The 12,117-nt window shown below is 32.7% G+C and overlaps 3 protein-coding genes across 8 annotated transcripts in view; 2 read left to right on the plus strand and 1 right to left on the minus strand.

The window, feature by feature from the left end:
- The first annotated feature begins 367 nt into the window (after positions 1–367).
- spd-2 (spindle defective 2) lies at positions 368–6,921 on the plus strand. 2 transcript variants are annotated; one of them, XM_012364853.2, is made up of 20 exons: positions 368–768; positions 967–1,055; positions 1,496–1,555; positions 1,622–1,752; positions 1,817–2,142; positions 2,225–2,394; positions 2,466–2,948; positions 3,167–3,346; positions 3,433–3,653; positions 3,729–3,992; positions 4,064–4,211; positions 4,293–4,403; positions 4,694–4,808; positions 4,881–5,094; positions 5,181–5,351; positions 5,441–5,627; positions 5,701–5,899; positions 5,987–6,125; positions 6,187–6,368; positions 6,487–6,921. In XM_012364853.2, the coding sequence occupies exons 1-20, from the start codon at positions 668–670 to the stop codon at positions 6,821–6,823; spliced, it is 3,828 nt and encodes a 1,275-aa protein (XP_012220276.2). In that variant the 5' UTR covers positions 368–667; the 3' UTR covers positions 6,824–6,921. The 2 variants fall into 2 exon arrangements, with proteins under 2 accessions (XP_012220276.2, XP_012220275.2); XM_012364852.2 differs by having other exon boundaries at positions 370–768; positions 1,439–1,555.
- Positions 6,829–12,117, minus strand: part of Snp (Snipper) — an 82,751-nt gene continuing 77,462 nt past the window's right edge. Inside the window, exons 1-2 of one of the 5 annotated variants that reach the window (XM_012364863.2) lie at positions 8,109–8,245; positions 6,829–7,674 (exon numbers count right to left, since the gene is read on the minus strand). In XM_012364863.2, coding sequence (XP_012220286.1) covers positions 6,936–7,646 — 711 coding nt within the window. In that variant the 5' untranslated portion in view covers positions 7,647–7,674; positions 8,109–8,245 and the 3' untranslated portion in view covers positions 6,829–6,935. The other 4 variants (XM_012364861.2, XM_012364860.2, XM_067355030.1 and 1 more) reach the window with 4 other exon arrangements.
- On the plus strand, positions 8,108–10,014 carry RfC3 (replication factor C subunit RfC3). The gene is made up of 8 exons (XM_012364859.2): positions 8,108–8,249; positions 8,310–8,374; positions 8,450–8,577; positions 8,654–8,816; positions 8,878–9,037; positions 9,142–9,353; positions 9,434–9,511; positions 9,582–10,014. The coding sequence occupies exons 1-8, from the start codon at positions 8,212–8,214 to the stop codon at positions 9,722–9,724; spliced, it is 987 nt and encodes a 328-aa protein (XP_012220282.1). The 5' UTR covers positions 8,108–8,211; the 3' UTR covers positions 9,725–10,014.

A 12,117-nucleotide genomic window follows, 5' to 3' on the forward strand; every position in this document is an offset into this window, starting at 1 on the left:
CAGAGGTTGTTTTCCAGCAAAGGACACAAGTTGACACAAATCGACACAAGTATCACTCTGTCTTTGTTCGATATTCAATGAGCAACAGAGAGAATAGTACTTTTGTAATATTTATAATATCAATCAATTGATCCAGTTGCTTTGAAACAGTCAAAACAGCTTTGCCGCTGTGTTTATAACCATAGTCATGATGTAAAAATATCTAGAGTCGGAACACGCCGACTCGATATGCCTTGACACCCGTGCAACTTCATGTGTTAAGGCATTTGTGTGACCAGGTGTACATACCTCAGAAGTAAGAAACTAAGCTAGTAACTTAGCTACTAACTAACTAGTTTGTTATTTCTGAGATACACGCTATAGAGGCGCTGTAAATGTTTCCTACTTTTTTAAGGAGTTGTGTCTCCTTGGTCACAATTTTCTAATTCGTGTCCAATCGTTAATGAGACTCCGAGACTTTTCAAATTTGAACTGCAAAATCAATCAGCAGTCTTCGTTCTACTTATAATTAGAATCCGGATTAGGAGGGACCCTTATCTTCGATCAATTTCGTGAAAGATTCGATACGTGCTAAAACAAGAGAAAATTGCAGAATCGTTCTTTTCCTGACTCTTCATCGAAGCATTGCTATTCGTCGTAGTGCTATAAGGAAGAAACGAAGAATAAGATGTTTACACCGATAAAACCTAAGAGTCACGGTACTCTGAATGACACAGTATTAAATACTCCACTGCCACAAGCAACATCGACTGTTCAAAGAAAAAATCGGTATGTTCTCATTTTTAAATCCTGTCTGCAAATTTTTTACAAAGCATTTACATAGAATTGTTCTTTTATAAACATTAATTGACGTTCGAACTGACACTCTAAATTTTCTTTTCTAATACCATATTTATAAAGAAACAGAATTATTCAACCTACAGTTAATTTTAAGTAAAGTTCTCAGAAGTATATATTTTATTTCAGAGTGGAGAACAGATTTAGTGACGACAAGCAGAGTGAAATAGCAGATAAAGAAGTTGATTTTTCATTGGGTATTCTCGAAAATATGTCAGGTGTGTATATATGTATGTACATGTATGTGAATATATTAGTTTTTTCTGTAACTTTGTGTCTGATACAAATTTTTTTGGACCTTTGATAAAAGGATATATTGATCTCCCAGATACTTGAACCACTTGTAACTGTTATTCTAATTAAAATTTTTGAATAATATTGTAAATTATTTTAAAATTTAAAATATGTAAGACAAAATAAGACATAAATATCTAAATTAGGAACCAAGATAGTACCAATAAAAGGAAATGTCAATTTAAAAAGTATATGTGATTAAAGATGTATCTAGATTATATAAAGGTCTCAAGCTTAAACCTTACTTAAAATTTATGAGTGTAACATTAATAAAAATTGCTATAACATATAATATTATTAATGACAGCACTCAGAAATATAAGTGTAGTAGAGGATGAGCAAAAATTGGATTATTTAAATACAGATGCACAGCTTGAATCTGCCAGAAAACTTCTTCAGAGGTGCAGTGCTGTAATGAGTATTGGTAAGTATGAAAGAAGATGAAAAGCACATGAATTTTATTGAAAATAATTGTAGACAATTATTTTAGATATGAATAAAGAAAATAATGTCAATGTGCAAAATGTAACAAGCAATTTGCCCGTTTCAAATTTGGATTTATCTAAGTCGAACCAAGAATGCAACATTGATGGTTTGATGAATAAAACCAATGTTACTAATGTAGGTATTTAATTTCATTTCATTCCAAAGACACAATATTTTAGAAAGATAAAATAAATTTCAGATTTCCTTCGAACCCAATGAAATAACAGGACGTTCATCTGGCATTAGCAATTGTGCTGAAAAGCAGACTGGTTTTATAAGCCAGTCAGCCAAGGGTTTTGATTTCAGTACAACTGAAATAATGGCACAACTTAACAATGAAATGATGGTACAAATTAATAACGAAGAATTTTTATCTGGTTCAAAAATGGCTGAACAATTATTACTTGATGAAGCTTATTGGAAGCAAAATTGCACATATTCTATGCCAGTTATGACTACGGAAAAACAAAAATTACAGCTGAGTTCCTTTTCTGGTATCATCGGAGAGCAAGATTTATCACTAGAGTACGTTTCTTAAATATTTATCATTTTAGCATTTAATTCTAAATGCTAAAATATATATAATAAAGTAACGTCTAAATTGCAGATCTTGTGCTGGACAGAGAGTATCTATTGGCCAATATTTTGGACGCAAATCTAATAATATAGGGGTTTTAGGAAATGATAAAGTAAGACCAAGCTTCAGTTTTAGTACAGAAACTCCTATTAGAACAGGCAATCCAAGACCATTAATTGAATCAACTGTTGCATCAGATGGTAATAATCGTAAATTATATTACAGACAAATTTCTCATTTTTTTCATTGTATACAAAAGAAAATATTACAGCAACAGTGACGTCCACAGAAGTGAAGGAAAGGGAACATATTCCAAGTGTAATAAGAGACATAGATAAAACTAGTATTCTAAGTTTAAGCACTATCGCTAACACTTTGGAAGATGCTAACAGTGGAACGCCGCGACGATTGGTTGATCAGCTTTTAATGGCACAAAAAAAGAAGAAAAATCCGGTGATGCAGAACAATGCTAGAAAAGAAACTTACGCATTACCTTCTGATAGAAACTCTGTGCTAGCAAGACCTACTGAAAATTCCAAAAAATTTGATGAAGATATTAATTTAGAAATTTCTTCAATAAAATTGGATAATAAAACTAAGAATGAAACTATTGATGTGAAGCAGGAGTGTTCGAGAACGTTGACGTTTGCTTCAAAAGAAGCTGAATCCTTTACGAATGCATGCAAAGAGATAACATTGAAGGAGGAAGAAAGTGATAAAACTGATACATTTGTTTCATTTAAACAAAATGCAGGTTTGTAAATTGGAATTCTTTTCTATGATGTTTATATTGCTATGTTTTTTAAAAATAATTTTATTCCACAAGAAATTTAATTCCAATATATTCATGATTTATCATGTCTCCATATTTTATTTAAATATATAAAAGAGGCTTGACATTTAACATAAGTTTTTAATAATTACATATATTAATATTGAATTATAAGTTTCAATTCTTATAAAATTCCACAGTGTCATCCAATAATAAGCTTAATAAACCATATATATCATTTAAAATGAACAGAAAAAGTTTTGATGAAGAGAGCTACAGTAATTTAAATATACAAAGACAAGAAGAAGTAAAAGAGCAAGAAATTTCTAACAATCTAATAGGTTCATCATTTTCAATGAGCACAGATACAAAAATACAGTGTAATTTAAAAAAATAATTTCTTTAATTGATGTGATTCATTCTCCAACATATGATTTACGATAATATATTCTTTTCGATTTTTCAGGTGACGTCATTATTGGCAAGAATACTGAACAATTATGCAATTGCATTGTTGGTATGCAGAGTGAAGTTAATATTGAACTTGTAAATAATGGACATAGATGGATTACATATTGCGTAAAACTGGTTGAAATACAAGGCGATATGCAAAGTATTGAATTAACAAACTTACAAGACATTAAAGATATGTGTTTGCTGAAGCCTAATGAGACAAAACCAACAAAGGTAAACATTCATAAATGGCTGAAAACCAATTCTCTTTTATTTATTTATTTAATAATTTAACTCTATTACTTTTAGATCGGAGTGAAAGTAATAAAAATGTGCAAACCAATATTTGTAGAATTTAATATAATGTTATTAGATATGGTAGCAAAAATACAATGGTGTATAAAGCACATGATCTTTGTTAAACCAGAACAACTTGAGCTCGATGTTATATGCGATTCTTATAAGCAGGAATTGGATTTTCAATACATTGAAAAAAATTGTACAAAAGTGCTACCCATAAGTTTGCATAACAAAAACAGCGTTGATATACCTGTTCAGCTTTCTATATTACATGTAAGATATTATAAATACTTCAACATTATTGGAATAATATATACTGAAAACATTCATTACTTTTATTATAGGATGGACCAAAAATATTCAGTATTGATAGCACCCTTGATGGACCAATAAAATTAAGTGAATCTCATGATAATATTTCCTACCTAGTATTAAAACCACATGAAAAATTTACTGCCAATATAAAGTGCGAATTACAATCTACATTAACAGGTAAGCATCTTTTTTTTACTGAATATATGTACCCTTTGTACATCTTATAATCTTCTATTATATAAAAACTTTGCTCAATAGATTCTTCACAGAAACAGCCACAATACTGGAAGAGCAAACTAATTGTGCGCGTACAATGCAACAACGGTATTGTATTATTCCAGAAAGAAGTGTCTCTTTATGCTCAACTAGGTAAGAATAAATATTGTTTATCAGCGATTAATTTAAACTTTGCATATCTGTAAAAATAACACAGTAAATAAATATATTATTCATTAAATAGAAAAAAAATTAATGTTTCAATTGTATATAAATCACAATTTTCAGATGTGAACTCTACACATAATAAAAGGTGATAATTTAGTTTTTAAAATATAAAATATAAAACATTAATTTTTTTTCTGTTTAATGAATAATATATTTATTTACTGTTATTTTTGCAAATATGCAAAGATTAAATTAATCATTTATTATCATTACAGAGTGTACCGAGCAACAATTAGATTCAAAAAGAGAAAACTATTTACGTTGTCAAACGCCAAATAATATTTTCACTCCAAGTCCAGCAACATCGCCGCAAAGCGTAACTTCCACCGTGTAAGTATATTTTCGTATCTATAATGATTATTAATGAGCAATAATTTATAACAAATTCTAATTTATGCATAGATCTGGACCTCATGATAGAAATTCACCGGTCAGCACGGTATCTAGCGTAGCCGTGGCAGGAAATACAATTCCAATCAAAGCAACACATGCTGCCTTAGCGTGGAACAGTATAAAAATAGGGAAAAGTGAAATTAAAGAACTTACAATTCGTAACACGAGTGATAATAAGATAAAAATTCAAATAGACATATGCGACGACAGTAAAAGTTTTAAGGTATTATATCTTAAGAAAAAGTGAAGAAGTTATATTTGAGAATTTGTCTATGTAAATAATCATGTTTAATGTGAATTATATTATAGTTTCTCGGCGATAGACAAATCGTCAACACAAGCATGGTACTGGCAATGCAACGCCAAGAAATTAAGACACTCGCAATCATGTTCAGTCCATATAGGACGGGCTCAGTAGATGGAAAAATTATTATTAAACATTATGTAAAAGACGGCGGCAATTCCCAGCAACACAAAATGGTACATATATTTCGTTAAGCACAACTTCTTATTGTTTTCATATTTTATAATAAATTTGAAAAGAGAAAATCCGCAATTCATGTCGATAGATACCTTTATATGGATATGGTGGTTGCGGCAAACTGAAAGTTTCGGAAACATTTAATGATCTCAGTGGAAGGATGTGGTTAAAACTTGGCACTTTGGATTCTGAAACCACTCCATTAAAAGCAAACATTACGTTACAAAATATTGGCGATCTATGTTCATTTGCTAAGATCAAAATTGTACCAAAAGGTTTGTCTACATCTCTTCTTTCTCCGTTACGTACGTAAAATAAAATTGTATCGATAATATATTTATATTTTAGGTATTTCTCCGGTAATACAATCTAGTTGGAATGTACATCCAAAAGAGTTTATACTCGATCCTAAACAGATTCAACAAGTCTCAATAGAATACCAGCCCAAAAAGGAGGATTTCATGATATTACAACGTTCCGCAGTGTCACATGTCGCTACGTTAAACATCACGTATGGAGATGAACCAACTCGCTGGCGAATTCGCAGGTAGAAGATGCATTGCATATTAAAATAAATCGATATTTGCTATCAGTGTGTTTTTAACTATCGACAAAATTTCTATTCTATTTTCAGGTTGTATGAAAAAATAGAAAAATCAGGTGGATTAACTGGACATGAAAATGATGATTTCAAAAATATTGTACAACCTATATGTAAAATTTTCCCTGGGGAGCAGTTATTATCAGGTTTAACACGAATTCGCGATTCAGCTGTAAGTAAATAGTTTATTTTTTCAATTCCTTGTTCACACAATAATGCATATTTTTCAATAGCAACATCTGAGCGATCTTTGCACCGGCATTCAACAATATGAAATAACACTCACTGTGGAAACATGCGCAGACGATAGTTTACCTGTCCATTATGACCATGATGAATCTGGATTATATTATTCTCTAATAAGTGACACTACTCAGATGGATGAAGCAGGCGGAGCAAGTTTTTTACCTTTTCAGTAAGCAATCTCTCACATTTATATATTGTATTTTGTAATATAGAAAACAAACAATCTGATAAAATGTTTATTTGGATATTTTTTGTTAAGACGTTTTTGTTCTATTTTTACTATATAGAGCTGCAACAGAATATGAATCTCAACAGGTTGAATTGGAAGAAGAAAAATTTGCTATAATTCCGTCCATCGTTATTCTCAATCCTCCACTATTAAATGAGGCAACTATAACAGTGATCAATTCTTTCAAAGTTTCTCAACCATTCCAAACGAGTTTGTCAAATATGGATTATTTTAGCGTTGTCCCCATGGAAGGAATGTTACCGAGCAGAAAGAGGTTTTCTTTAAAAATACAGTGTTCGCAAAGAATACAACATAATACACAAGGTATACTTGAAATTTATACTGAAAATCACAAACAAGATGTATTAATTGAAGTCCTTATAAAACGACACTAATGACATAAGATGTAATTAAAATATTTATTATATGATAATTTTTATAAGTTAATTTTACAAAAATATTTTATATTAATACAAAATCAATTTTTAACAAATTTCTGTCTTTTTTTCATGCTACCCTTGTTACTTGATTTTCTTCATAATTTCTTAAATTTATTGCAGAACTTGTTAATGTAGAAGTAAGCTTGAACTGTGTATTGTGTTTTTCTTTTAAAGTTTGTATTATAGAAATCATATTGTTCACATCATCGATGCCTGAATGTAAACGTCCTTTTAGTGGAAGATTTAATCGCATAAGCATATCCTTTAAACCTCTTGGATAATATCCAGTAGATTCGCAAAATGTATATTTCAAGTCTATCCACTGTTTAAATTGATCCGGTAATGTGATATCATCCAAATTACATTGATTAGGAAGCATGATTTTCAAGTCCCAATTACCACTTGTTACGAAAGCACTATTAGTATTATCAAAATATCCTCCCTTTGTCAACCATTCACAGAAGTTGGAAAATACTTCTGTAAAGTAAGGCTGATCGTCCACTGTTTCCTGCATAATTCCTGTTAATTCTGTACAGAATGTTGTGAGCGTAGGGTGAACTCTGGGTTTTATATACGTGTGAAATACATCCTTTGGCTTCCAATCTGAAGTGGACAATACAACACACGGTAATTCAATGATCTCCTGCGGTTTGAGCACCTCGTCTTTCTGGCAGGTGGCTTCAAAGTCCATCACGAGTAAATATCGAAATTTTTGCACCACCTCCTGGAAACCCTTTATTGTTGTTCTGGGATATCTTCGGAGAACTTGATGAGCCATGCTTCTTTTTCACACAGGCAGATTATTCCTGTACAGTTTCGAAACAAAAGTAAACATTTAGACTAGGTTGTTTGGCTTGTTAGTAAAACGTTTATTTACTCTTTTATTAATGATATTACTTGTTTGTTCAATCAACTGTGAGTAAGTTTAGCATAATGGTAAATTTTGTGCAAACTATATAGAATTTATTATTAATAATATCAAGGATATTGATAAAAGTAACAAAATCGCAGTGGAGTAGCGCAGTTGACTGCTTCTAACCTCTTTTTCTAGTTTAGTGCAAGGTGCTGTTGTTTACAGTGATCTTATAGACTTTTAATAATTTTTGCTGACTTATTGGTTTAATAACATCGGAAAAATACTATGAGATGTTTAATCGAATTGTACGAGCAATTATTTATGTAGAAATGTATGGAAAAATTATATTTTAAAAATTTGCGCCAATTTTCATCTTTATCTTACTTCAATTGGATATCGCCATCCTTCAAGTAACCGGCAAGAACGTAACCTTAAAATTCTTATTCAAACGCAAATCATTACAAACTAGTAATTTTATACTGACATAATGACATCCAGTGATAAACAACTTGTAAATTTACCATGGTAAGTACAATATTTAAAATATCAATAAGGCAGGTAATCAAAAACTTTATTATACTTCAGGGTTGAGAAATATCGCCCCAAAGATTTGGATGAACTTATTTCTCATGAAACAATAATAAAGACGAGTAAGTAAATACTTGTATAAATGCATGTGTTTTAATAAATATATGTAACATAAAGTAAGAGTCTACTTGTTACAGTAAACAAATTCATCGATGAGAATCAGTTACCGCATTTGCTCCTTTATGGACCACCGGGAACAGGAAAGACCAGTACTATATTAGCCTGTGCTCGGAAACTTTATACTCCAGCTCAATTTAATTCAATGGTAGTATCTACTAATAAGTAATTTTATAATCTGTCTTATTTTTTCTATATAATAATTATTTATTTTCACTCATCAGGTATTAGAATTGAATGCATCTGATGACAGAGGGATAGGTATTGTACGAGGTCAAATTTTGAGTTTTGCTAGTACAGGAACTATGTACAAATCTGCATTTAAATTAATCATTTTGGATGAAGCAGATGCTATGACTAACGATGCTCAAAATGCACTCAGGAGAAGTAAGTGACAATTTTGATATATTGTAAACCTCAATTTTTTAATATTTTATATTATTTCCAGTTATTGAGAAATATACGGATAATGTACGTTTTTGCATCATATGCAATTACCTTAGTAAAATCATCCCAGCTTTACAATCTCGTTGTACAAGATTTAGATTTCTGCCCCTTGCAGCAGAGCAAATAATGCCCAGATTAAATTATGTTATTGAAGCAGAGAAGTGAGTTAATTCATTTTCTAACTGTCATGTATTTTATATCAAATTATGTAATTTTATCTATAATTTATCTAAAATCCTATTTTGCTAATAAAAAATTGTTGCAGTTTAAAAGTTACAGAAGATGGAAAGGAAGCATTAATGACATTAAGCGGTGGAGATATGAGAAAAGTTATAGGTGTGCTTCAAAGCACTTGGTTTGCTTATGGTATGGTGAACAAAGAAAACGTATATAATTGTGTTGGACATCCGTTACCAAATGATATACACAATATTATAAAATGGTTGTTAAATGAGCCTTATGATACATGCTACCAGAGTATCCTTTTGCTATAAGAATCTTATATAGCAGCTCTATGAAAGCGTTTCTTCATATTATCCTTAATGTGTATTGTACAGAAATTCAAGAGCTGAAGCTGAACAAGGGACTTGCATTGCAAGACATACTAACGGAAATTCATCTGTGTGTAGTTAAAAGTATGTATTGCGCTTTCATCTTACAATTAGACGTATTATGTGCCAATAATTGTTAATGATATTTTTTTAGTTGATTTTCCCGATTCGGCATTTATTGATTTGTTGTGCAAAATGGCAGAAATAGAAAAACGATTGGCTTCTGGGTGTCGCGAAACTATTCAGGTCAATTCGCTTATTTCTGCGTTTTATAAGGTACGCGATATTGAAACATGAAACATATTTTATCGAACGAGTTTAATATATAATATAGAATATTTTGTATAGATATAAGAATATTTTATAAATGTGAAGATTTTAGCACATCGTTTTCATGAACAATCTTTTGTCATAAATTAATGCATATTTCAACACAAATACAAGTAGATATAGAATAAAAAATAATTTATTTTTTTACATAAAGAGAGTAAAAATAGGGTTTTTAAACATCTTGTAAAAGATATTTTTAATTTTTTATTTACGAAAGGAAATTATACAAATGTAATAAAATAATTTTGAACAATTCATGAACGGCGATTAGATTTACCAAACATTCTTTTGTTCTAAAATAAAATTATGAAAGCAATGTATATCTTAGATATAAGTTACAATACGAGATCGTTATCATCGCCTGGGTTTCTCCACTTAATTACATTCTGCCGTGCGTCTTATCGGCGACAAAAAGAAAGATCCAAAAATAGTCCTGTCAAAGTGTAAGCAGCAAATCAGTCGAGTCACCATCGGTCCCTCCTGTCATAAATTATAGCCCGGTCCCGTTCGCTACCCCTTCGCCGCTCCTTTTTCTTGCCTTGTCCTTCGGAATCGTGATGATCTCTTTATGTGCGCGGAAAAGTGCAAACTTCATTCAGGGGATGATAACTTTCACGAACAGATAGCAAACACGGGCCAGAGCCGGAAAAGGGGAAAAGGGGAGGAACTGCGCCGCGTCAGGCTACAAGCCTGCAATCAGTGTATTCCGTACACTTGATCCTACAAGAGTACAAGCGGTCCGACAGTGGCCCGACAAATGCCGCCTAATCAGCACGCGATCGTTCGAGCATCACGTCGACGAAAATATATCGAAACTTGAAGCATGCAAGGCCTCGTGTATTCCCCATTTTCCCCTCCGTAGAAGCTCGGGGCTAAGCCTCACGTACACGTCACTTCTCGTATCATACACGAAATTGTACGACAATGCACAACCGAAACATCTCTGCGGTATCTCTCGATCAAAAATCTGATTATTATCGCGAACGTGCGAAACTGCTCGAAGCGTAAAATTCTATCTCGTAAAGGACGAACTTGCAAAAGTTGCGATACGTTAAACGCGGGATTAAAAAAAAGAATCCAAGTCCACCGGTGCTTTTATTCGGCGATCTATAACTATTTATTACGCGATCGATTTTTTCACCGTTTTTTCCCCTGGAAAACTGTCTTTTTTTTTTCTTTTTTTTTCGAAAAAAGAAACTTCCGATATGAAATAGTAGACGAGAAAGCTGCGTCCGGCCGGCGTTACGTGCCACCGAACCGTTTTCTCTCTGCGAAAAGCATAAAAAATAAATGCCCGCTAATAGGTGCGAGATTGGCGGCGGCGCGAACGTCATCGGGAAGAGTCAAGGGTTAATTATGCGCGTTGTTGCTGCATTAATGCGGTACGCGGGGATCGGTTCCATCGATAAAGCGTCGCGGAAGATATCCGCTTTAATTCACGAGCTGGCCCCGCTATCTCCGCGTCGGTCGGGTGCTAACCTCGGCGCGACAATGTTACAACTGTAGATGGGACAGGAGAACATAAAGCGGCTTATATCTCCCTGTAGCGTGGCGAGACCACGCCGGTATCTCGCGGTACCGCTGTAAACCTATATGCAATCCGCGCAAGTGGAATGACCCAACACTAGCACCGAACATGCCATTAGCTACCTCCACGTGCGATCCCACCGTACGATCCGCCGTATTTTCCGAATGTTACAAATATCTTGATAAAGCCGAGCTTATGCGCAAGGATTATTTAAGTTTAATACGAGTGGTTTTTTCTTTGCAAATGCATCGCGTTCCATTCTCATTGCGTCGAATATTAAAATCAAATCTCTTCACCGAGCTGTAAGCTGATGTTTTTTCGATGAAAATAGAAGGCGAGGCTTCATCACGGAGATTACTTAACATTGATGTTAAATTAAAGCTCGGAATGTTGGTGAATAATAAAATTTCAGTTTCTTTTTCGTCGAATTTCGAACATTTTATTTCGATTTCATTAAAATCTAATGTGCGAAATCGTCGTTAAGAATAAAGCCGCTATCAAGTAAGGTTTTCGTTAGGAAGAAAAAGGAATTTATAATTCATCAAAGAACTTGTCATTAAAATTCGCTGTGCCGAAGATAGAACACTTTGCATATATAAAATATTTTAATCGCATACTGGCCGTGTGCGCATTTACCGTAAAAGAAGGAGAGTAAGCGCACTCCTCTGAAGAGTGGGAGATTGGAAAGCTTCGAGTAGCGGATTTTGCCTCCGATAAAATAAATGATTAATCCCTCTAATTCATTTCACGAATGTTATTATGTGCAAATTAGGGATCTGCATAAGTGCGCGGCATTATAATAATTCATTTCTCTCTTGATCGAGCGGCGGAT

This window comes from Linepithema humile, chromosome 5 (assembly GCF_040581485.1).
Source record: "Linepithema humile isolate Giens D197 chromosome 5, Lhum_UNIL_v1.0, whole genome shotgun sequence".
NCBI lineage: Eukaryota > Metazoa > Arthropoda > Insecta > Hymenoptera > Formicidae > Linepithema > Linepithema humile.

What these genes read in the sequence shown, in the direction of transcription:
- spd-2 (XM_012364852.2), top strand. Translation starts at nt 668, where the DNA reads ATGTTTACACCGATAAAACCTAAGAGTCACGGTACTCTGAATGACACA. An exon ending in GTCTCTTTATGCTCAACTAG is followed by an intron (nt 4,404 to 4,693) that starts GTAAGAATAAAT and finishes TTATCATTACAG; the next exon opens with AGTGTACCGAGCAACAATTA. An exon ending in CAAAGCGTAACTTCCACCGT is followed by an intron (nt 4,809 to 4,880) that starts GTAAGTATATTT and finishes ATTTATGCATAG; the next exon opens with ATCTGGACCTCATGATAGAA.
- RfC3 (XM_012364859.2), top strand. Translation starts at nt 8,212, where the DNA reads ATGACATCCAGTGATAAACAACTTGTAAATTTACCATG. An exon ending in CAACTTGTAAATTTACCATG is followed by an intron (nt 8,250 to 8,309) that starts GTAAGTACAATA and finishes ATTATACTTCAG; the next exon opens with GGTTGAGAAATATCGCCCCA. An exon ending in TGAAACAATAATAAAGACGA is followed by an intron (nt 8,375 to 8,449) that starts GTAAGTAAATAC and finishes TACTTGTTACAG; the next exon opens with TAAACAAATTCATCGATGAG.